At 40.9% G+C, this 25875-nt stretch overlaps 1 protein-coding gene across 4 annotated transcripts in view; it reads left to right on the top strand.

Annotated features, from left to right (window-relative positions):
* The window catches only part of FTO (FTO alpha-ketoglutarate dependent dioxygenase), a 338798-nt gene that overhangs the window by 82121 nt on the left and 230802 nt on the right, over positions 1-25875 (top strand). For 3 of the 4 annotated variants that reach the window (XM_019732370.2, XM_074314874.1, XM_074314873.1), the window contains 2 exons: positions 7116-7193; positions 20517-21141. In XM_019732370.2, coding sequence (XP_019587929.2) covers positions 7116-7193; positions 20517-21141 — 703 coding nt within the window. The remainder of the gene's footprint in view (positions 1-7115; positions 7194-20516; positions 21142-25875) is intronic. The other variant, XM_074314872.1, reaches the window with a different exon arrangement.

Below are 25875 nucleotides of genomic sequence, written 5' to 3'. Positions count from 1 at the left end.
TTTTTGTATTGCTCTACCACAATTTCTTTTTTTCAACATACTACAATTTCTTTTCTGTTCACTTATTGATGGACATTTGGGTTATTTCCCGTTGTTGGCAATTACAAATAAAGCCGCTATGAGCATTTATGTACACGTTTTTGTATGGACATGTGCTGTCATGTTATAGGTATGATCTTAACTTGTTAAGAAATTGGCAGATTTTCTTCCAAAGTGGTTGGTCCATTTTGTTTTCTTGAGAGCAGTGCATTAGAGTTCTATAATAGCTTGGAGAGTTTTGAAAATAGAAGTTCTTGGATTTGATAGTTTAATTTATCACTTTTTTTCTTTCATGTGTTGTGCTTTGGTTTCATATCTAAGAAAATTTTGCGTTGTCTAACCTAAAGACTCAAAGAATTTCTTGTTTTCTTCTACTAATATTATAATTTAGGTTTTATATTTGGTTTTAGGTTTTATATTGATATATTTACTCATTTAGAGTTTATTTTTATATATGGTACAAGATGTGGCTTAAATTTTTTTGTAAGTATGGATATCTAATTCTTCAAGTAGTATTTGTTGAAAAGAATTGCTTTCTCCATTGAATTAACTTTGAATCTTTTTCAAAAATCAATTGACCACAATTGATTTAGGTGGGTTAGTACCACACTGACTTGATTCCTGTAGTTTTATAGCAAGTCTTGACATTAGAGTGAAATCCTTCAAGTTTATTCTTCTTTTGCAAAGTTTTTTTGGCCACTTTAGGTCTTTGTATTTCCATATGATTTTTACTAATAGTGTGTCAATTATTAATATTATATATATTTAAAAAAGAGCCTACAGGGATCTTGGATTGGGACTGTATCAATTTGGGGACAATTTGACATTGAGTCTTCTGACCCATGAACAGTGTATCTCTCCATTTATTTAGAACTTCTTTAATTTCTCTCAGCAATGTTTCATTTTTTTTTATAAGTCCGGAAAATCTTTTGTTTTATCCCAAAGTACTTTATGTAATTTTTGATGTTACTGTTTATGGTATTCTTAAAATTTTTAATTTCAGATAGTCAGTTGCTAGTGTATAGAAATACACTGATGTTTGTGTATTGATCTTGCAAACTTGTCCTGCCGATTATCTCCTGCAGCTTTCTGAATTTACTAGTTCTAATAGCTTTCTTTCGTAGATCCTGTAGGATTTTCTATACAGGTGCTTATATCATATGCAAATAAAGACAGTTTATCTATTCTGTATTTTTTTACTGGAGTGCATGCCTTTCATTTCTTTTTCTTTTTTTTTTTTTTTTGGCCCTATTGCACTGCCTAGAACCTTCCGTGCAATCTTGAATAGAGGGGTGATACCGGACATCGTTGCCTTGCCTTTTTCCTGATCATACTCGTATAATGAAATCATTTAGTTTTTCATCACTAGGTATGATGTCACCTGTTGACTTCTTTATCAGGTTGGGGCAGTCCTCTACTTTGCTGAGTGTCTTTAGCAGGATGGATCTTGGGTATAGCTGATGTTCTTACTGCATCAATTCGATGACCACATGATTTTTCTCTCATTGCCTGACAATATGATAAATGATGTCAATTTTCAAGTGTTAAACAACCCTAACATTTCTGGGATAATACTTGGTCATGATGTATTATCCTTTTTATGTGTTGTTGGATTCAGTTTGCTAAAATTTTGTTAATAATTTGTGTATTTACATTCCTGAGAGGATATTGGTCTGTAATTTTATTGTAATAATTCTGCTTGGTTTTGGGATTTAATTTCATTAATTTTCTGGATGAGTTTGTGTAGAATTGATATTATTTCTTAAGTGTTTAGTAGAATTCAACATTGAATGTTCTGTGCTTGGAGTTTCCTTTGTGGGAAGTTTTTAAAATACAAATTCAATTTCATTATTAGATATAGGGCAACTCAGGTTATCTTCTTGAGTGAACCTTGGTAATTTGTGCCTTTCAAGGAATTTTCCTATTTTGTCCACGTTCTAAAATTATTGGCATAAAGTTCATAATACCCCCTTATTATCCTTTTAGTTGGTATGTTGAAACTTAAGAGTTTTTTTCCTTATAAGTTTAGCTAGCGATTTGAATTTTCTCAAATAACTAGCTTCTGGCTTCATGGGTTTTCTTTACTTTTCTGTTTTCTATTTTATTGATTCCTACTCAGATCTTTCATATTTTCTTTCATCTGTTTACTTTGGGTTTCATTTGCTCCTCTTTTTCCATTTTCTTCAGGTGGAAGCTGAGGTCATTGGTTTGAAGTCATTTTTCTTTTTTAATATAGGCAGTTAATGTTATATATTTCCCTGTAAATATTGCTGTAGCTGCAATGTAGAAAGTTTTAAAAGTTTTGTTTTGGTTTTTATTCAATTTAAAATACTTTCTGATTGCTTGTTTGGTTTCTTCTTTTATCCATGAATTGTTTTGAAGTGGGTTGTGTAGTTTCCAAATATTTGGGAAGTTTTGAGATATATTTGTGTTATTGACATGTAATTTAGTTCCATTTTGTCAGAGAACACTCCCCTGCCCCCCCCCCCCCCAGCTTTATTGAGATATAATTGACATATAACAACATAAAAGTTTAAGGTGTAAAGCATGATGGTTTGATATACATTTATATTGCAAAATGCTTACCACATAGGGTTAGTTAACACCTCCATCACTGCACGTAATTCAATAGGTTTTCCTTGCTGTCTTGTGCCTGTGTCCCGTTTACTTACTGGCGCTATGGAAATGGGGGTAGCCCTCATGGAAGGGTCTTCGTATGTTCCTCCTGCCAGGTGGGAGAGCTGAGACTGTGCTCTCTCTGGCTTTCTGGGTGGCATTTGTGAGCAGCCTGATGCGTTTGACAGGAGTGTGACGGCAGAGCAGTGTGCTGTAGGGCCCAGCGGTGTGGATTTATCTGGACACCAGGCTGGGGAGCAGCAGTTAGCCAGATCTGACAATCAAACATGAGCGCCTTCCACCTCCATTCCAGAGTGCATTTGAATTTGTGTGTGTTTACCAACTGGGTGGCATTTCACGAAAAGAAATTGTCAGAGCTCGGTTTTTTCTGTTTGTTTTCCCTCTGCACTTCTGCATATGCTGCGAGTCTGCGATAGTTTCCCCCTCAAATACTTCACTGTCCATCACACAAGTATGCCTTTCTTAAAGCTAAAAATCACGTCAACTTCATCTTTATACTGAATTTGGTGTTAAGAATGAATGGGTAATGCGTTTGAGTTGATACTAGGTAATGCATTTATGTCGTTCAAAATCAAACCAGCATAAAAAGGAGGATTGGAAATAGTCTTTTCCCACCTGTGTCCCCTTCTACGTAGGTATTTCCCACCTCTATCATTGACAGATAACCACTTTAATTGTTTGCCACATATCCTTTCTGTTTCTGTATGCAAATACAAGCAGGTGTTTTGTCTCTTGCCTTTTACTTCCTGATAAATCCCGGAGAGCTTTTTGGTTTCACTAACAGGGCGCTCCCTTGTTCTTGTTTACTGGTGCTTTGTGTTTGTTTTGTTGTGTAGCTGTCCCATGGTGTATTTAACCATCCTCTGAGGATGGACACTTGAATAGTTTCTCATCTTTTTGTTTAGTTGACATACAATTTCACATACCACAAAATTCACCCCTTTAAAGTGTACCATTGAGTGGTTTTTAGTATGTTTCCAAGCTTTTGTTGTACAGATAGTGATCTAGCAAATAAACTTGTTTATATGTTCTTCTGAACATAGCACATCTGTAGAAAAAAATATCCTTGGAAAGTAGGAATTCTGGGTCAAAGGGGAAATGCATTTGAATGTTGATAGGAATTGCCCATTGCCCTCCATCCCTACTGTGCTAGTTCGGACGCCTCGGTAACAGAGGGCTCGTTTCTCCATAGCTGTGCCCAGAGTGCCTTGCCTTTTTAAAACAAAGCAATCTTAATATTTAAGAAACGTGTGATATTCATGAACTACCAATTTAATCTAATATTGATTCCGGATTGATTTCACCAAAGTAAATATGGCCGAAAGTTCTGTTTAAATTGATAAATGTTGTTCCTTACAGTTGCTCTTATTAGTTAATTGGTAAAATCGAGGCTGTGAAGGTTGATGCACGGAGCAGATTTCACCTGCGTGGTCTGAAGTTGAGTGACTTCCTGTCCCCCGTTCTCGTCTGTCAGATAGGTACAGTGATTACAGGATTAAAATTAACATTCCCAGTGGAGGAAGACCGTTTAAATTCTGCTAGCTCTGGGGTAGGAATGCTCTCGGAGAATTTTACCCTTTCGGTACTGCCTTCCAAGTTCTAATGCTTTATACAAACTGTTTTATATGCTGGACCTCAACTGGGCCGAGAAGTGGTTGTTTTTATAATACTTTAGCTGAAGTATTAATTATGAACAGAATTTCAACCTCCCCTGGTGCTTGTTGACCTATAGGACAGGTCTGTTGCTGTTTCATCTGATTAAAGTGGAGTACTCACTTCCTTCTGGGAAGGAATGCCTTCTGGGAATCGCCTTGTGCTCCTATGCACAGGGTAGCTTCACAGACTCTCCTGAAGAGACCTTAAGATGGTATATCTGTAAGGGGGAGGCGTTTCAAAGTGTGAGGTATCATGTGCATTTGAATTATTCAAGGCTTTTAACAATGGGTTAAATTGGGGGGGTGGGATTTAAATATTATATCTATAAAAAGGACTGGTAAAGAGTCACAGGAAAGTGAAGGCTTTCCTGAGCCTGAAGTGAAAATTAAGGTATAGATTTTGATTAAATTCATGATGGAGTGCTTAATGTGGAAGTATATGCATGGAAATATCATTAGTTCTTTCTGAGTCCCAAATAATGGCGAATGTTGAAAACAGTAAACCACTTACCCAACGATTTGTCTAAACGTATGGTTTGTGTTAGTATTATATGTCTTTCGTAAAGGAAAACTGTTCATAGTTTAACTGGTAAGCTGGTCTTACTATACCGTAGATGAGAAAATACCTATAGTCAAAGCAGAAAGGTTTCGTTCAATAAACAGACTAGAATATTGTATACGAGTAAAATGTACTGTTTTGTCTCTCTTAGGTCAACTGGTTGCTATATTTCTGTTCTCTTTTTTTCTTTATTCACCGTGGATAATTATACAGAAGATCCAGAAAGAATTTGAATCTTCCCAAAGGTCGCTCTGGGTTACTCTGTGATGGTGTTGTGAGAGAAGGCTGCTTTCCTGGGGTGGGGCGGATCTCAGGGTGACCACGTCTGCCTGAGCAGGTTGTTTACTTCATATGACAGTGCTCGTCAGAGCAGGTGGGGCTAAAATCCAGTGTGTGTTCACCAAGACACACCATAGTTTTAATTCTCATAAAGGTGCCTTATTAGCTGACAGCAGCCTCAGTACACATTTTACTACAGTTTATTTGAAAAGTAGGTGTTTCTGCCCTTTTTATTTTTCTTTCAGAAAATTTCTGTAGTGTGTAGATAATTTCTATGTGTATGTGTGTCTGTGTATACACATATATGCCATTTATATGCCATGTGTGTATCCCCCCACACACACCATAAATGTTTGAATATAAGGTCAGATACTCTTTGAAAAATAATCCCTTAGAAGGAGGGTGTCATCTTGGTTTCTTAGAAAATACTTTATAATATGGGAACCTGTCTTAACTTAGTTTGAACAGCATGGTGCTCAGGTTTGCCCCGCCATCTGAAAGGAGAGTGTTGCCCTGAAACCTTTCGTAAGCTGAGGACCAAAAAATAACCTACCAAATCATATCAAATAACACATAAACCTAAAATAACACTAACATATAGTAGAAACAAGAAGAATAGGGTGAATACACAGCCTATATAAAGTAGGAATAATGTAAGAACAGTATAGTTTCACTTCTTAAAAAAACTGATTTTCCCTTAAATATAAGATAATGGAACAGCACACTTGGTACACCCATCGGTCCACTCACGCAACAGACTTTTCCATTTTATCCATTACTGGATAGTGACTGAAAGAGACCACTTTGCTACTAACAGAACCAATAGTATTAGAACTTTGGCAGCTCTCAAGATTCTCTCTCTCTGTGTAAATAGTACAAATGGTGGATGCAGGCAAGTTCGGTGCACACACTGTGTCACTATTTCCTTCACCGTGATCAAAACGGTAACTACGTCCAATTCGACGCTAAGCGTTAACACTTACGAGCTCGCTTAGGCTTTTCTGATACCTTAGGCACATCTTGCTAACGGATACACAAAGTAAAGTGAGGTAAAGCCCAAGGGCTCACAGACAAGTTCAAAGCTCTGGGGTTTGATGCTGAAATGCTGAGTGTGGTTCCCAGGGAAGGAGCTCAGCAGGCAAGTCTCTCACTGCTTGGTGTGCCGCTGGCTCCATAACAGCTCACTGCAAAACAAACTCTGAAAAATACTGTCGCTTTTGCCTTTTTTCGTAATAGCGAAAATCCCTGTCTGATTTCTTTTGGTTAGTGAGAACAGGTAGTAATACAGGTCTTTGTGGAAGCAAAGTAACGGAGTGTGAACTTTTGGAAAGTGGGGGATACCAGTATTTGGGAAGACCTAGTATCCTGAAATGGCATCAGACACGGCTAGCTTAAAAGGATTTCTTTGTAAAATTGGAAAAGCAAAGCAAAGATGCTTAACATAGATATAATAATTGCTCTAGCTTTAAAAAAGTAATAATGTAAGTGATTATGGTCTCAAATAAAAGTATACAGGATGAATAAATATTGTGAATATCCTGACATTATGCACATGGATACTTGTAACTTGGTTTGGTTATTTCTGGTGATAGTATCACGGAAGGATTCAAAAACTGCTGTGTCTCCAGCAGATTACACAGACAGGAAGACTTCTAGCGATAAAAAGACCCTGATGTTAAAGATACATTTCAAGAGTGAATCAAATGGTTTCATGAAATGTAACAGTGAATAAAACCATCATTTCTACAATGTGTCACTTAAATGTGTGTAATTAAATTATTACATTTTATAACTGACATTTGGCTAATTTCTGTCTCTAAAAGTTTATACATTCAAGTTGGCTATTTTTTTTTTTTTTTGGTGTCCTCTTATTGGAAAAATAAGGGATTGTCTTATATTTTGAGTCACTCTATAGTCAGTCACCTATAATTATTATTTTAAAACAGAAACTGAGGCTTCTTGAAGAGCTTGAAGACACGTGGCTTCCTTATCTGACCCCCAAAGATGATGAATTCTATCAGCAGGTAAGGTCTCTTCCTATTTTGATCGATTTGTGGTGATTTGTTTGGCTCTCCCTGAGTTTACCTGTGAAGCAGCTGTGGTGCAGAGAGGCGTGGCGTGGTCTGATGTGCTCATCCAGGGACTGGCTGCTCGTCACCCACAGCGCCTATCGGTTCCTTCACAGCCTGCGTTCTGCTCACCTGTCAGATGCTTTACCGTAGCGCACTGTTTTCTCCCCCAGCATCCCATGCTCTTTCCCACTTCTTGCCTCTGCTTGTTCTGTTTCTTCTGCTTAGAATATCCTGTTGCCCGACGGCTGATTCTTAAGGCCTCCCTGAAACATCACGCCCTTTGTGAAAGTGGCCTCGACTGACTTTGCCTACAAGGAGAGTTGACTGCCCTTGCCTCTGTGCTGCTTGTCCTTTACACGTGCCTCTGTTGTACCTTCCACGTGTTTATCACCGTTGTGGGATTGTGCACATCTCTCCCTGAAACAGTTGTCGCTCTTTCTTTCAACTGCAAGTGACAGAAACGCGAAGAAACTCATTGTGGAAAAAAGGGAATTGATTGACTTACCTTGGATGTGTAGAAGTACATGGCTAAATCCAGCTTCTCAAAATACATCGTCTGATCACTGTTTTTTTCTGTTTCTGGGCTTTCTTCTGTGCGACTTCATGCTGGATAGGCTCTCACCTGATCAGCTAGGAGGGACCTGATGCCCAAGGGGTGTGTGGCCTTAAGTCATGAGATGTTAGAAGAAGGCAGTGGTGTCTTTTTCCTGGTTCTTTTGGATTCCCCTGGAGCCTTTTCATTGGCCTGGTGAGAGTCACGTGCCATCTCTGAACCAGTCGTGTACAGCGGAGGGACGTGCTCCCGGGTGCCTGGCCTGGCTCATGCACCCTCTCTTGGAGTAGGGTTGGAATGTGACTGTTCCCACTCAGACTGCACGACTGTGAGTCAGAGATGGACGGTTTTCCCAAAGGAAAATTGGGGTCCTGTTTCCAAAGAAGGAGGGCAGCGCATGCTGGGCAAGCAAAACTCGTACATTTCCACCCATTTTTCCCTACTAGAATGGCAGCTCTTGGGGTCTCAGAGTTGGGCCACATGCTCTTGGTTTCTCCAGCGCCTACCATGCGCTTGCATAGCGCTGACTCTCAGTAACTGTGGAGGGAAGACCGGAGAGAAGGCGTGGCCCTGTCCAGAATCCAGGCCTTTTGACGTCCAGGACGTTGTCTTCTCATCGCCCTTCTCCTTAGACCTTCACTGTCTTTCACCTGGTCAGACCTTTGGTGGATTGCTCCAGCCTTCCCCTTTGCCCCTCTTGCTTAGTCCTTAAAGCTGCAGTACATTTTCTAACCGAGACATAAATCCGAGCACGTCAGCCCCCTGCTTCAGACCCTGCAGTGGCTGTTCGTTACCTGGCTCCTGCACTTCCAGCCCCATGTCCCCTGCTCATTCACCTTTTTCCGCACTGGATTTTTACAGTAGCTCAGAGTAGCCATGCAGTTTCATCTCTTGGACCTTCCTGCTACATCCTCTGCTGATGTGCCTTCTTTCCTTGGTGAGTTTCTGAGTTTCCTGTTGGTAACAGCTCACGTGTCATCTCCTGTGAGACACTTCCCCGGCACCTCTGCAGCCCAGGGAGTTGTCGTCTGCCCCCTGTCATGTGCACCTGTAGTACTTACTCTCTGTGTTCTTTCATTGGCTCTTCCCTCCTTTATTGTAATTTTTTTTATATGTATATGCTTGTCTCCTTCATCTGTACTTTGTACAGTGCCTCGTCTATACTAGTCAGTGCTTAATTAGTTTGCTTGAATGAATGAATGAATGAATGCATTCATTGCATTAATTTGAATGCATTAATTTGAAAAGGAAGTGAAGGCATAACATTTAGTAGGATTTGAATTTTGCTTTCATACACACACACTCCTGTCCAGGGAGGTGGCGTCTGGAAAGATTTGCAGGATTTACACAGAAATGCTATATCTTAGTGTGGGTTTTCTCCTTTGAGCTTTTCTAGTTTTCCAAATTATCTTAAATGTGCATATGTTCTTTTATAATGAGGGAAACACATAATTTTAAGGAGTACCCTTAAAACAGGTAAACCCACAAAATGCAATCAGTTCTTAAATCCTTCCTAATGTTTTCATAGATATAATAAGCCTTCTGGTACATGATTACCCACTGTTCTAAAGCAACCACTGCACCATCTCAGCTTTTGTATTGGGAAAGTACTACACGGAGAATGAAACACGAAAGGTTATCAGCCCACTGTGCCCTGAACCAGCCATGCACTGGGGGATAAAAAGAAACTCAAATGCAAACAGAACAACTGTCAAGGCTTCTCTTTTATCTTTCCAAGACCCACAACAAACCTGATACCAATATCTAATCACTTTAAGTGCACCTTCTAAGAAGCCTTAGTGCTTCAACAAAACCTTAGGAGAGTAAATCTGTTCTCTTAAAAGATGAAGTGAAAATACTTTTTTTAATGACATGGATACACGGAAAGTTCCGACCCGACACTGGATCCCTTACACAGGCCCTCGCCACAGGAATGCGAGTCATAGAAACAAGACTTGCTGCAGCTTCCATCCTGGGTCTGTGCGTTGGTCGCGCCCGGTGCCATGGCCGGGCCCAGTGTTTTATGGATGCTGTCACACCAGATGCTCACAAGGGCATCATTCATTGAGCCGCGACGCCTCCTCAGGCTCGAGGTGCTTGAGCTGTAGATATTATCACTGCTGTGTTAGAAATCGGGAGAGACCAAGTTACTTATCTGAGTGGCAGAGCTGGAATAAAAGCCCGTATTTATCTGATCCTGAGGCCTGTGCTCTTGCTGCCGTACTGTACGCCTGCAGTGTACCTTGCTCAAATTCAAAACACCTTCGGAGACGTTTTTGGATTTCTCTCCATAAGACCATAGAGAAAACAAATAAACGAAAACAGCAACAATCTCAAAGCAGAGAGAACCGCTGTTGATTCACCACAGAGCACGAGAAAATGAGGAACCAAGGAGTCAGAAAAACGGGCTCTGGCCTCCAGATATACTCGTATGAACCCTGCCCCTCTTACCCAGAGAAGATGCCAGCCTCCTCAGTGTGCCCTTTTGCTCTCAGTTATTGGGCACTTCCCATGAGTCAACTTGTTCTGGCACTGTTCTCAGTGCTTTACATGTATTTGTTCACTTAAACCTTACCACAACCGTCTGAAGCAGATGTTATTAAAACCCCATTTTAGAGATGAGGACACTGAGGCACAGAGAGGTTTACATGCAGGAAGTGTCAAGCCCAGACTTGTGCCCAGCCATTCTGGCACCAAGGTCTGAACTCTGAACTACCGTACCTCTCCCCTCTTCCCCGTATCTCTCAGTTCTTCTGCGATTTCTGTGCTGCTATCACCGTGACCACAAACCTCTGTCCCCATCCCTGCTCTCCCTGGTGTCCCCCAGTGCTCCAAGTCCAGCTGCCTACTGGGCGGCTCCACCTAAAAGTCCGGCAGGTACTTCTAATGCAATATGAATTCATTAATTACTTCATTAAACAAATGTATTTAGCTCCCCCACTGGGTGTCAGATAATGTTTTTGGTACCAAAGATGAAGTTGTGAAAAACAAAAGATTTCTGCCTTCTTTGAGTTTATTTCTTGTGTGGCAGAGACAGGGAAGGGAGTAGAAATTAGAGAGAGAGGTATTAAAAAAAAAAACCCACAAGAGGGAAAACTGGTATGGGGATACCTAAAGCCCGTCAGGGGTCCCAGCAATGCCATTGTGGGTGGAGGATTGCGAATAGAGTGGTTCCAGAAGGCCTTGTAGTGACACGTGAACAAAGACCTTACGAAGTGCAGGGGCAGGCCGTGTAGGTAGATACCTGTAGGAAGATTGTTCCGGGCGTAGGGAACAGCAGAGCCTCTAAGGTACGTGGGAGGAAAGCACCAAGGCTGACAGGTCTGCAGCGAAGTAAGAGTGTTGGGGGGAACAGAAGGAGATGAGATCAGACAGCAGCACCCTCATTATTCGGGAATTTGCCTCCTCGGATGAGACCGTTGGCTGTGAGTCTGAGACGTGAGAAGACATGAGGGGGTTTGGAGCACATGTGTGACAGGACATGACTTACATTTTAGTAAGGATCCATTTTACAGGAATCCTGCTGTTTACTCTCTTCTCTAGTGGCATGTCCCTTGTCTTAGCCTCCACATTAGAAACCTTGCTCTCCTCGGCTGCCTCCCCGTGGCTTCCATCCCTCCTTCAGTCCCTGGAGCTTGGCCGTGCCACCTCGTTAGAGTCTCCCGCGTTGTTTCTTTCTGCCCAGTTGCACCGACACTGTCTCAGGCTGGCCCCCCATTTATCATCTTCCACCGACACAGTGTTAACATTCTCCCAGTAGGTCCTTGTGCCCTGCCCAGTGCCATGCGAAGTGTGTTTCTATAAATACGTCCGACTTGTCCCCCCTGCTTTACACATTTTGCTGGGTCTCGGTTGGCCCTGAGATAAAGCTGAGCATGTCCTGTGAGGCCATTGACTCTGACCTCAGACCATCTCCATCTAATCTCTACCCACTGCCTAACACGATGCCCAACCGTAAACTCCTGTCACAGTTTCTCACTACATCAGAGTCTGCCGGGCTCTTCCGTCCTTCATATTATTCCTACTATGTCCTCATTCCCTTTTCTATCTGTTGAGCATCTATTCACCCTTCAAGACCTTGCTTGAATTCTTCCTCTTCTGTGAAGATACCAGGAAATCCCCCTTGTTTTACTGTCAGAAATACCAAAACTCTGACTACCTCTCACTAGCTCTGCCACTTACATGTAGGCAAAGCTGCCACAGAAGCCTCCTAATTTCTCTTACTCCCAAGTCCGGTCTGTTTTAACGCAGCAGCTGTAGTGCTCTTTTTAAAACATAAAGCAGCTCGTTACACTCTCTTGTTGGCCCTTAGGTAGCGTCCCATCCTGTTCAGAGTGAAGTCCTAGGACCTTCCTTGCATTTACCTACAAGGCACAAGGAGATCTGGCCCCGGACTGCTGCTGTCACCTCGCGTCCTGCTTCTCCCCGCCCCCTCCCCTGCCCACTTGGGCATTCTCGCTCCTCCTAGAATAAGCCAAGTACACTCCTGCCCCAAGGTCTTTGCAGCCTGAAGCTCTCTTCCCCCCAGGTATCTGCAGGGCTTGCATCCTCATTTCCGGCATTCCTCTGCTCAGATGCCATCTGGTCAGAGAGGCCTTTTCTGACCATCCTGTGGAAAATCGTGCCATTCACCCCTAGGACACCTATCCGACTTACTTGGCTTTATTTTTCTCTGTAGCACCATCACAATCTAAAATACTATATATTTTACTAAATAAATAAGTAAATACTAAGCAAACAGGTAAAACACTATGTAAGTTATGAGCTGTCTGTTTATAGTCTGTATATATAAACACGAGCTCCTGGAGAGCATATAGAAGTTTCCCCTTCTGCCTTCCCAGCACCTTGTGCTTTGCAAATGGTACGTACCCGATAAGTCCGTTTTCAATAAATGAGGACTTTGCAGACACCCTTCCTAATTATGTATTCCCTGCTCCCATAGCAGTGTATTCAGACTTCTGTTGTGTTAAGTCTTTCGCTAACTATTGGTTTATATTAGGTGGGTGCAAAAGTAATTGCAGTTTAAAAGGTTAAAAATACAAAATTGCAAAAACCGCAATTACTTTTGCACCCACCTAATATTTCTGTTAAACTATGAAATGCTATGAAACAGAACCTCACTTGTTTTTATCACTGTATGTATGACACTTTACACACTTTTTGCACACATAGTGGATATTCCATAAGTTTTAAATCAACAACAAAAAACAACTATTGAATGAATGAACGAAGATCTCTGTGTCACTTTGTAGCAAACCACATATTATCTATCACGAGACTCTAGGGCTAAATAAGTACCGTGTTTCCCCCAAAATAAGATCTAGCCGGACCATCAGCTCTAATGTGTCTTTTGGGGCAAAAATTAAGATAAGACCCGGTCTTGTTTTAATATAAGATCAGGTCGTATGTAACATAATGTAGTATAAGACCGGGTCTTATCTTAAGTTTTGCTCCAAAGGATGCATTAGAACTAAGGATCTGGCTAGGCCTTATTTTTGGGGAAACACGGTATATAGCCCATCTGTCAGGGGATGGCTGCCAAGTCATAAGCATTTTACAATGAAAATTATGTAGAAAATATGACTGATAACTAATGCAAATTTCTATAGAGTGCAGAATATAAAGTTACCAGCAAAATCTATTAAAAATCTATTAGATATATTCTATTAAATATATTAGATACAGCTATATTAGAAATATAGCCAGATTACAAGTGTATTCCCAGAGAACAGGAGCATTCCAACACTTTTAAATGAAGGGCATTTCCCAAGTCACTTGAAGATTTTAAATTTTATTTCACTCTCCTCAAGGTCAAGTTCCATTGGGCTTTATTTTGGTGAGTCTCCTGTAAACTGGTACCTTATTCTTTTAACATCATGTCTGACTTCTCTGTATGATGAAATTCTTTCAGAAGCATCCCTTGGTATGAGAGGAAGAGGTCGGATTTTTCCATAATGGTTTTAAAATAGGTTGAAAATAAAGCCTATCTATGCTCCAGAGAACATAGCATTCCACATCTTTCAACTACTGGTAAAGGGCTGGCTGGCATGTTGGCAATTTATATCTAAAATACCTTTCCAAATGCTTATTAAACTATGTAATCGTCATTTATGTCATAGGATCTTTTGTAGATCTCAAGAAATATATTATGTGACCAGACAACTATTAATATAATTGCATGACAATATACTCCCTGGAAAAACTTTAATGGGATTAAATGAAAAAATTTTTTAAACATATTTGGAAATCTGCCAACAGCTGTTCCAAATTATTGTGCGATATCTGATGTTCTACATGTACCTGTCCAAACTGGAAAGTGAACTTATTTGTTTGACAGAATGAATTCATATTAAATTATTTAGTGTGCAGTTCTTTTCCAGAGTTACTGTTCTCTTTAAAGAAAAACTTAACAAACTCTACATGGCACTTTTATGTATCTGGCACTAATCTAATTACTAAATAAATAATAAGAGAGGGCATTTAGGTTTGGGTTTGTTTTTCCTCTTGCATTTTTCTTTCTTTTTTTTTTTTTTTTGAGATAGTCACAAAATTAGCCAATTATTGTTATTTGTATTTATGACAGTCAATTCAAAATTTTCTAGAGCATTGAACAGCATTACAAGTCAGATTTCAATAGTATCAGAGCACAAAAATGGGAAATTTTTGAAAAGTTAGGGTCACCAAAAAGAATCTCCTGGTAAACGTAAGAAATGCCATGAAATTAAGAATTTTTGAAAGCAATGTCTTTTTCCTGATTTGAAAAGTATTTTACATTTATTTTTGAAAACTTGAGAAAATATACAGATATCTAAAGAATGAAATTGAAATTATGCCCAAGTTCACTGCCTAGAGATAAGCACTGTAAACTTTTGGCCATGTTTCTTTCCAAATTTTGTTTTTTGTGTGTGAATATTTACATACTTACGTTTTTCACTTTTTATGGAACTAGGATCCTACTGTCTAAATATCTTATTACTAATTTCTTGTATAACAGTAGTTCTTTTACTTACATTTTTCATAAAACAATATAAAAATCCTTGTAAAGTGTGTTACTGAAGTACTTCATCACATGAATGATGTACCATTTTCTCCTCTAATCTCCTATTAAGCACCTTAGTGGGTTTTAGTTTCTAATTATTATAAATAACAGTGAATATCCTTATAATCTTAATAAATTTCTCTGTTTTCCTGTGATAAATTCTTATAAGTAGAATAACTAGATGAAAAGATATGAACATATTATGTTTTGATACATTTTTGACCAATTGGCTTTAAGCGGGGTTATAGTATTTGCATTTCTAATTGCAGATTGTCAGAATATTTCATTTTGCACTCACCCACAACAGGTATTACTATAAAAATTTATTTTTTGCTATTTTAATAGGCATAACTAAATTAAGTCTGTATTGAAGAGCCTTCTGTATTTCTATTGATATATATGTATAAATTTATATGTGTATATATATATATTTAAATTTGGAATATTTCTTTATTAAGACTATTAAGCTCATTTCTGCCATATAAATTTCAAATATTTTTTTTAGTTAGTATTTGGCTTTTAATTTTATAATTCTTTTTCTGCAAAAGTTTAAAATTTTGTATATTCAAATGTAACAGTTTTCCTTTTAAAACACTTTATTGATACACTGTATGTATGTCCGATTTACACACCATAAGTTCACCTTTTAAAATGATACAATTCAGTAAATTTCGGTAAATTTGCCGAGCTGTGCATTCCTCACCACAGTAGTTTTTGAACATTTCCAGAATCCCAAAAGAACCCTCATGCCTCTTTGCAGTCAATCTCCCACCCCCCTCCCAGGCACTCTTTAATCTGCGTCCTATCAGTATTAAAGCTTTTATTCTGTAATTCTTCCGAAGAAGTCTTAAGCACTCGTGTTGGAGCCATGTGCTGGAGGCATAATGGAGAATAAAAAGCTAACATCGCCTACTTTTAGCACATTGCAGTCTTTAGGAGAGATTATCACACACATAACAGTTCAAATAAATACATAGTTACAGATGGATGAGAGCACTGAAAGCTAAGTCAAGTGTGTGATGAGTGGTAACAGGGATACCTGTTTGAGGGTGGAAACTCAGGGAAGGTTTCTTTGAGAAAGTGACACTTTCTTTGAGAAAGTGGCCTGGAGGATGAGAGGGACCTGCCAGGTAGAGAGTTGGGGGAAAGAACCTGCCTTGAAGGTGCAGGCCTGAGGCCTGTAGGCAAAGAAGAAGACGTGGTCAGTGGGGAAAGGGACACGAGGTAGCAGTGAAAAAAAAACTGTTTTGAATACTCTCCCATGTCATTATTATTGTTTTATTTTTAGGACGCTGCTTTTAATGTCAGGGTGTTTCCACGTGATACTCACGTGGTTATGTGAATTTCCCGGTTTCTTAGAATTAGATTTGGCCTGTGTTAAATATATTTTCTCCAGCCCCAGTACATGCTGAACAACACCAGTGAGTGGTGTGAGTATGCGTATGTGTGTGTGTATTATTTCCAGTCTTCTTCCTCTCTCAGCTCCAGAAGGAGTGTGTTCTAAAACAAAGTTCCTGGGAATTGTCTTACTTTTCCTTAATATTTTACATTAAGGACTAATAAAATACCACTGAAATTGTTAAGAAACTGTGGAGAAATTTGCTTGTTAATTATCACTGCTAGTTAGATGTACTTGAGGTTATATTGCGGTCTCGGGACTTGCTCAGAGAATACCCAGTTTAGTGATAAAATTAGTTAACTGCTTATGGCTTCAGAATGTTCTGTCTCTTGCTTACTCAGTTACACTGCTACCTTCCTGAGCTGGGTAAACAGGAAGTGTGATATTTCTGTTTTCACTTCCCATTGGGATAAATGAGGTATAGAAACTATAAATTCTGAACAGATCCCTCAGTCTCCACGAGAGTCCATCATGGTGTGCCACATAACTCTGCTCTTTGTCACTTTAAATGTATGATCATGCACCTCAGATGGGCCCTCTGAAAAGCAAGACAATCCTACTAAGCTTTCCTAAATTCATTTCCCCCATTCAGACTTGACTTTATTTTTCTTCTGCAGACTTCCGCAGACTTTCTTCTTGCCTTCTATTTCCTGCATTCTGGATCAGCCAGAATAGTCCAGATGATGCTGCAGTACCAACCAAATCTCAGTGGCTTCACCCAAAAGCATTTCTTGTGCATTTTACATATCATTTGTGGGTTGGCAGAGAGTCACTACCCATTAAAGTAGTAACTCAGGCATCCAGGCCGTCACCAGCTGGTTACGATGCCAAAGGGAAAGACAGTTTTCTGGAGGGTCTGGCACTGACAATGAAATGCTCCAGGCTAGAAGTGACAGCCATCATTTCTCATTGAACAGAAGTAGTCATGTTTCATCCAACAGGAAGGGGCCAGGAAGTGTAATTCTACATTGGGCCCCAAAAGCTGGGTGATGGGAGAGGAATCCAGAACTCTCTGGCAAACAGCCCTTAATGGACCAGCACATACTCGTAGCTGGTGATTTGTTTTATGTTTTCACTGAGAAAAATGGCAGCGCCCCCTTTCTCCGCCCCCCAAAACCCTGAGACGTAGTCATCTGCCTATTATCAAATTCACTGTCCTACCTGAATGTATATATTCTTTCTCCTTCCAGCCTATTCCAATACAGGAAGTATATTTTCTCCTTTCCAAATGTTTTTGATCATATACTCCCGTCAGTAACAAAGTTTGAGCATAAACAGTGGTGTCCTACTAAATATTTAACAATTGGTTCCCTGGGGTGGAGGACAGCCTTGATTTTTAGAGTTTCCTGATTTCTGTGGTGTAAATACTCCACTATGGTCAATTTCAACCTGCCAACGTGGCGTTTTTGAATGTGCCGTTGGGAAGAGATGTATATAGGACAGGCTTTCTCGAGCTGATACAAAGGGACTCCAGCACACCACTTATGCTGGAGTGACATAGGTATGTACACGTATTTTAGTAAAGCTTGATTTCTTTCTTTTTTGTAGATTTAAAGTGAAACGGTCCTCCTAGCCCCGCCTCCTCCAACTCTAGTGGATTGCCATCCAAATCGCACAGGGTACACGCCCACCTTGCTTGGCAGACTTTTGCTCCTGTGGCCAATCACCCCTCTTCTGCTGTATGAGCATCTTCCTCTCTATCGTTCCCGCAAGTATAATGACAAACCCTAGTGTCGCTGCTCTCATTGCTAAGGGCCGCCCCTTGACCTAGCGTCCTTCTTCCTCAATAGCGCCCTTTCCTGCTCCCCTAGCGGACATTTCTGCAGGCCCTCTCCTCTTCCTCCTCTTTCCTTCCACCAGCAGCCTACTCTTATCTGACTCTCTTCCCCGTCACGTTGCTCTTGTCATTGTTGCCGGTGATTTCCATGCTGCCAAACCCAGTGGCTAATTTCTGTCCTCATCTCCCTTGGCCTCTCAGGGGCAGCTGACATAGTTGAGTATTTGTCCTCCTTGAAATGTTCCTCTCTTGGCTTCTGCGTTAATGCACCCTCCTGATTTCCTACCTGATCTCCTTTGCTACGCCTTCCTCTGTGACTCAGGAAATGGCTCTGGGCCATTGCTGTTTCCGAAGGACATCTCAGGAGTTTCCAGGACTTTGCAAACCACCTGTGAGCTGACAGCTCCCACCTGACTTCCCTAGTTCCACTTTCTTTTCTGAGCTCCACAGGTGTGTATCCACTTGCCCCCTTGCTATTTCCACCTGAAGATTTCATAGGTATCGTGATGGCTACAGCTCCAAAATGGAATTCCTCTTTCCGTTCTGTTCTTCTCCCTACTATTTTTTATTTCAAAAAATAGTAAATTGTTTATTCGTTTGTTAAATCCAGAAATTTGGAAGTCACCCATAACTTCTTTCCTTTCTTCGTCCCTCACATCTAACCCATGAGCACAGCCTTTTACTCTCCCTATTAAATATGTATTTTATCTGTCCATTCATCTCTGTCTCTCATCCAAACCATCATCACTTTTCTCCTGGATGGTTGTAACAGTACCTACTAATAGGATATTCCTCTTTCATATTTGCCTCTTTCTAATCCATGCCCTGTATTTTCACTAAGAGTGATTTCTATCCATGAAAATCCAATTACTCTTCTCTCCGTGACGTCCTCCAGGGCCTTAGCGTAAAGTCCGGAGTCCTGACTGTGTCCTCCCAGGCTCCGTGTGGGCCAGCCTCCGCCTTCCTCCAAGTTCACCTCTTGTGCCTCTGGCGTTTTGCTCTCTAGTCAAGTGGCCTTTTTGTCTCTAGAACGAATAGGCTGGTCTCCATCCTCAGAGCCTTTGTAGTTCTTAGTCCCTCTTCCTGGGAAGTTCTTTGCCTGGTTTGTCACATGGCTGCTACCTTCTTTTCTGGAAGATGCAGCTTAAATGCCAGCTCCTCAGAGAGTCTTTCCTGTGCTAATGACACATCTCCTACTGCTTTGTATCTGGGCTATTGTCTAACACAATTTGGGGTTCCTTTTCCTTATTTATTTACCTGATTTGGTAGAAAGCTCAGTGAGGACAGGAACCTAAATCCCTACCTAGTATTTCGTAGGTGCTCTACAGACATATTTTGAATGAAAAAAAGAATGTCTGGGAGGCTAAGTGGTCTTGCTCTGTTTATTATATAAATGATAATTATTGAATGAAAATATACAATGAGTGCGTGTCAAAAATGGTCAGTAACACAATACTAAGAAGCAACCAGTCAGACTAAACTTTATCGGGGTAAATGTAAAATCCTGTGTGTTGGTTTAAAAAACAGTTAATTTCATTGTTTGGAGTCAGGGAACTCTGGCTCGAAACCAATTCATATGTCAAGTCCTAGGGGCCAGAAGTGGTGGTTGAAAAGGTAATGCAGTCTAAGTGACATCAATAAACCCACTTATTTCCGTGTTATAGAGAATTATCTTACAGTACTGTCCTCCAATACCACCAGCTAAAATTATTACCACTTTCTAAATTGCAGTGGAATACCCCACTCATTCATTCATCTGTTCATTCACAATTTAGTGAGTATATTCTAGACACCAGTATTATCATTGGGAACAAAATTGTCTCTCGTGGTTAGGGAACTTAGTTTCTGCCTCCCAGAGAAAAGTGATTTCTCTTTCAGTGAATGTGTTCACGGAGAAACGAGTTTGTTGTTTATTGAGAGGCAGTGTGATGTAGTGGTTAAGAACCCAGTGGCTTCAAGTTCCAGCTCCTGTACTGAGTGATTTGGGGCAAGTTTTAAAAATGTCTCTCGGCTTCAGTCTTTTCATCTCTATAAACTGGAGACCAGCATAGTCCTACCATGTAGAGTTGTGAGAAGTAAGTGAGTTGATGTGTCTAAATCACTTAGAACAGTCCATGGCACATAGTAAGTAAGCACTTACTACATAGGTGATAAGCAGTCAGTCAATACAATTGTGTTTTCTGGAGGGCCAAAGGCTAGAAGACAGATTGAGAGTGGGGAGAAGCGGTCATAGCGGGAGCCTGAGAATTCACAGCCCAAATTATATTATTTTGTTTATATGAACGATTCTTAATTGAATTTGGACTTGAAAATCTTGATTGGAGAGTTGATGACATTTGTTTTATTTAGTCTTCTATTTTAGGCTAGAGAGAAACTAATCCTCTTTAGAAATACCACCGGACAGTTGTTTTTGTTTTTTTCCCCCCCTAATGCTCACAAACATACATCCTTTGGAAATAATGAAACAAATGCCATCCATAAACACTTTTGCTCTGGTTTTGTTTTAGTGGCAACTGAAATATCCTAAGCTAGTTCTCCGAGAAGCTGGCAGCGTCCCCGAGGGGCTCCATAAGGAGGTGCAAGCAGCCTTTCTCGCCCTGCACAAGCATGGCGTCCTCTTCCGGGACCTGGTGAGGGTCCAAGGCAAAGATGTACTTACTCCGGTCTCTCGCATCCTCATCGGTAACCCAGGCTGCACCTACAAGTACCTGAACACCAGGCTCTTTGCGGTGCCCTGGCCCATGAAGGGCTCTAACACGAGATACAGCGAGGCTGAAATCGCTGCCGCCTGTCAAACCTTCCTCAAGCTCAACGACTACCTGCAGGTCGAGACCATCCAGGCGTGGGAGGAACTCGTCGCCAAAGACAAGGGCAGCATTGATGCCGTGCCTCTGTGCATCGGTCCTGACTTCCCCAGGGTTGGCATGGGCTCCTTTGACGGACAGGACGAAGTGGACATTAAGAACAGGTCTGCATACAACGTCACGTTGCTGAATTTCATGGATCCCCAGAAAATGCCATATCTGAAAGAGGAACCTTATTTTGGCATGGGGAAAATGGCCGTGAGCTGGCATCATGACGAAAATCTGGTGGAAAGGTCAGCGGTGGCCGTGTACAGTTACAGCTTCGAAGGTACAGTCTGCCCAGGGGATGAGCAGCCCTGAGTGTCACACGACCAGAGTGGCGCAGGTTCTGGAGAGCACGCATCCGTGAGCACGTGTGCACGTGTGTGTGTGTGTGTGTGTGTGTGTGTGTGTGTACTACAGGGGTGTTGTGTGTCCTTGTTAGGTTCACCCCAACCGCAGAGCTGCAGAATATACATTTCTCTTTCTCCTCTAGCTGCTCTGTCTGGCTCATTGTTGGACTGTACGCAGATAGAATATTTTCACGTGTAAGCACTGCTGTCATTTTGTCTTTCCCAGGCCCAGGAGAGCCTCATCTTGGTTTCATGCAGCCAACTGCCTTTCTGTAAAGCTCAGCGTAGATTGTACAGTTGCTATAATTAACTTGCTGATAAAGGGCTGGGAAAACAAAAATCTGTCAAATCTTTCCAGGTTCCCACAGGTGCACATTTCCAGTTTTGCCAAAATATTTTATTATGGTTGACATCACTGTCTTGATAGGAGTGATTTGTGAAATATGGACGTGTTCTTGCCTTTATACAGTTTTGACTACTGTCCTACCTCGCCAGATGCAGTGGAGGTGGGTTTTGTAGGCAGACATTCCCTCTTCTCAGGAAAGTCTCCAGCCCCTCCATCAGCTCGGTGGTTTTTTTGACCTAATTGGGTGGCTGTGGTGAACTGGTCCTTGCCCTTTCTGAAATCTGGTCCCCTTGGAATCTGTTTTACGTGCCACCCAAATTTCCCTCCTTCTGTTGTTCAGTTTCTGGGCATTTGGGGTCTTCATTGTTTTTCAGAACGGGGCCATTAAAAGGGTAGTTGACAATATTGAGGACAGGACAGGACAGCGTGACCACTGTGGACTTTGTCTTTTGCCTGATCATTTGAAACAGGAATACAAGACACGGGGTCGGCTCTCTTCCACTTGTTTATTGAAAGATATTTGGAAAACGGGAGTTGTAGATATCCCATCAGGGAACTGAACTGGAACTTTTAAGGGTTATTGTTGTCTGACAACTAATTTTTTAAATGGGATTTTGTTGTTATTTGTTTTTCATTTACTGAAACGACTGTTTTGGAAAAGGGATTTAAAGAAATTCTCATGGTTCTCTTTAAACTTCTTACCATTTCCCAGTCTCAAAAATTTCCTCAGAATAACTGAAATATTTTCTAACGTTACCTTAAGTCTTCCGCCCGAAACAAGGAATGAGTTCAGCGGTTGGAAATTTCACTGCTTTCTCTGGCGTCTTAAATAATGACGCTGACCTCAGAAAATTGCTTGGAGGGGATTTGATGCTGTCCTAATGGAAAGAACCCAGATCCTCTGATCTTTAATAAGGCTTTGCCAGGGGGTTAAGAACGATCACATCCAAGAACTCTGAAGTGAACCAACAATGGCGTTTGTTAGTTTCTTTCCTAAGGAGACAACGCTCTGAAACTGAGGCAGCAGCATGTGATAGCTCAGCTTGCTACAAAGGTGTCTTTGTGCTCCCAGGTACTCTCAGCCCCAGGTTAATGGTCCTATTGTCCTCCCAGAGTGTGGGTGATCAAGTCGTTTTTGAAATCTAGAATATCTTTCAGAAAGGAATTTACATTTTTAATGAATAGTTTCTGCGGTCAGGAGTAGTGAAGACTGATAAAGTGTACGCATACACGTAAATACATAAAGGTTTATCCTTGCAATTATCACATAGAGGAGGGAACTGCAGAATTCGAATCTGTAAGAGCAGCGTAAGTCCTTTGTTTTCTTAAACCCCGAGACTCTCAGAACTCGAATAATAGCAGCAATACTGGGGAGCTCTTCCTTCCTTGAGCACCTGCTATGCGCCAGCCACTGGTATAAGTGTATTAACTCATTTCATTTTTACGACAACCCCGTGAACGAAATAACTACCATTGTCCCCATTTTACAGATAAGGAAACTGACGCACAGAAGGATGGTGAATGTTCCCAGGGTTATACAGCTATTAATTAGTAGAGCTAGAGTGTGAACCCAGACATTCTGGCTTCAGAGTCCTAACAGCTGAGGCTGAACTCAGCCTTGTGAGCAGTTAGTTCCTATCCCCGTAGTATAGCGACCTCTGGGATTTGGGGTTTTGAAATGTCCAGCTCCGGGTGGGTTCGGCGCGTGTCCTACTTGCTCTTTATGGCAGATCCTGATACCCTCTGTTCTCCCCGCACCCTCCCTTCTCCCCACAGCCTCTGCTGTAGCTGCTACACAGGCTCTCAGATGACTGAATGCATTAGCTTATCCACGAAATGGAACTTTTCTCTAGGTTTTTGGCTACGTGTGTGATGTTGGGTCAGAGGGTGTACAAAGCATGTCCCTTGAAACTTTTTGGTGGGTGCATTTCTTCCAAGTGCCTTCTTCTAGGTGACAAGTTATATGTCTGTTTCTCTAGTCACCTTATCCTCCCTCCAGAGGTAAGTAAAGGACGACTTGAAGAGAGCCCTTTGGGATAAAATCATGTTTGGGGTTGGGAAGGGCTTAAAAGGGAGCAAAGAGAGTGGGCATTTCAGACAACTGGACTGTTCTTTTTCTGCCCTTGAACTTGGTTGTTGAGCATTTGCTAAGGGCAGTTCACCTTAAGAATTGTTCCTACAAAGACAATGTTACAGAAAGCGTTTCCTTCCAAATAAACAGAAATGGTGACCAGTAGTTATTGTTTTAAGTGATGTTTTTAAGGTGTTCCAGTCTAAGAAGAGGTGTAGGAGCATATTAAACAATGGGTTTTTAATGCCATCTCTGCTAATTTTATGCGTATCCAGGAATAACAAGCAATTGCCAGCAAAGCTAGAATAGGAAAATCAAGTACTCTGACATTTACACATGGTTCCCCAAAGCCGAACAACAGATTGTTCTAGCTAGGATGGAGACTCCAAAGGTAAATCAAATGCCGTTGTTGCCTGGGGAGGATAGGTGAGACCAGGTGTGCTCTTGTGATTATAATGATGAAATGATAAAACGTCAGATCTGAAAGGGACTTTTGAAATCACCTAGTTCAAGCTTCTCATTTCACAGATGAAAATATGGAGGAGGGGAGCATGGAAGTGATTTGTCCAAGGTCACATAGTCACTTAGTGACAGGAGAGCGTTCGATGTTACAGGAAAAGCTCATGGTCAATGCATTGGAACTTCAGAAAAGAAGTGGTTCCTTTCTGCTGAAATTAAATTCAGGTAAAGCTTAAGATCTTTCAGGACTTTGCTCTCAATACCGTTTCCCAGTGAAACCTTCATGTAGATTTATAATGAGTCAATCATCCTCCTTTGGTTTATTTCTGAGCGGAGGTCACTGAGAAGTAATTCGTGTAGGATACGTGTAATTATGTACTAAATTCATTGGCTTCACAAGCACTTCTAGTTAATGGATATCTCCAGTAGGAAGATTGAAATGGTACAATTTTTAATCAGGAACGGCTTTGGGGAACCATGTGTAAATAGTCAGAGTATTTGATTTTCCTATTCTAGCGTTGCTGGCAATTGCTTGTTATTCCTGGATATAAAAAAAGAAAGAAAGAAAAGAAAAACAAGCAAATTTTAGCAGAGACGGCATTACAAACCCATTGTTTAATATGCTCGTATACCTGTTCTTAGACTGGACCACCTTCAAAAACATCACTTAAACAATAACTATTGGTCACCTTTTTTGTTTATTTGGAAGGAAGCATTTTCTGTGACATTGTCTGTGTAGGGAAAACAATTCTTAGGATATTTAAGTGCCACCATATTGCCAAATGTTGCAGATTCTTGATATTATCCTCTTGGTCTCTCGTGAAGGGCCAAAGAGGACAAGGAAGCAGGGCCCATCCATGTCTCCTGTTGTATATGAGAGAGGCTAGAAAGCAGGGACTTTGAAATAATTTCCTTTTAACTCTACAATTTCCATTCATGTCTCTGACTTGGGAAAAGTTGAATCCACTTACGGGTGGACATTTGTTTCCATAATTGTTAAATCTTTATTTTGAACTGAGTAGCTTTGTAATTCTTAGGTCATCTTTGAGACCGTGAAAAAAGCTACGCTGTGATTGCAGCTTAGAGTTTTGGGACATTCATCTGAAAAATGCTGTGGTATTTAAAGTTTTGCTTAGCCTCCCAGCATTCCTGGCTAAGGTCTCAAAGCTCATGTACCTTGTTTATTTTATTGTATCATACTGTGTCTTGTCAGTTAGTTTTGAAGTCACTTACACTGCTCAGTAAAACTTATTTGGTCTTAAAAGTCACACACACACATATACATATATATATTTACCCCCTTGAAATTATTTATTCAGTTAACAGTAAGCATCTACTTTTTGCCAAGCACTATTCTAGATGCTGAGCACATAATAATGACCAAAAGTCCCTGCCCTCACAGAGCTTATGTTTTAGCAAGGGCAGACAGAAAATAATCAGCTAAGTAGATTGTGTGACAAGGCTGAGACACAGGCTTACAGTTTCAAATAGGAAAGTCCGGTTTCCTTTCAAAGGAAACATTTGAGCAAAGACTAGAAGGAGAGAGAGAGAGAGAGAGAGAGAGAGAGAGCGCTACGTAGAGGGAATCTGGAAGAGGAGCAGGAGATAAGAGGACGCATTGGTGTGGAGCAAGCTGTATCGTCTGTGACATAATTGGGCAGTTTAATCCTGTGCTATTGAATGACATCATTCCTATTGCTATTAATTAGCTGTGGGACCTTAGGCAAGTTCAGTTTCTTCCTGACTCAGTTTTCTCATGTGTAAATAGTGATAAGAACCAAGTGAATCCCACCT

This window comes from Rhinolophus sinicus, linkage group LG11 (assembly GCF_036562045.2).
Source record: "Rhinolophus sinicus isolate RSC01 linkage group LG11, ASM3656204v1, whole genome shotgun sequence".
NCBI lineage: Eukaryota > Metazoa > Chordata > Mammalia > Chiroptera > Rhinolophidae > Rhinolophus > Rhinolophus sinicus.
Note: the sequence above shows the minus strand (reverse complement) of the source record. Positions and strands in the feature narration are given on the sequence as shown.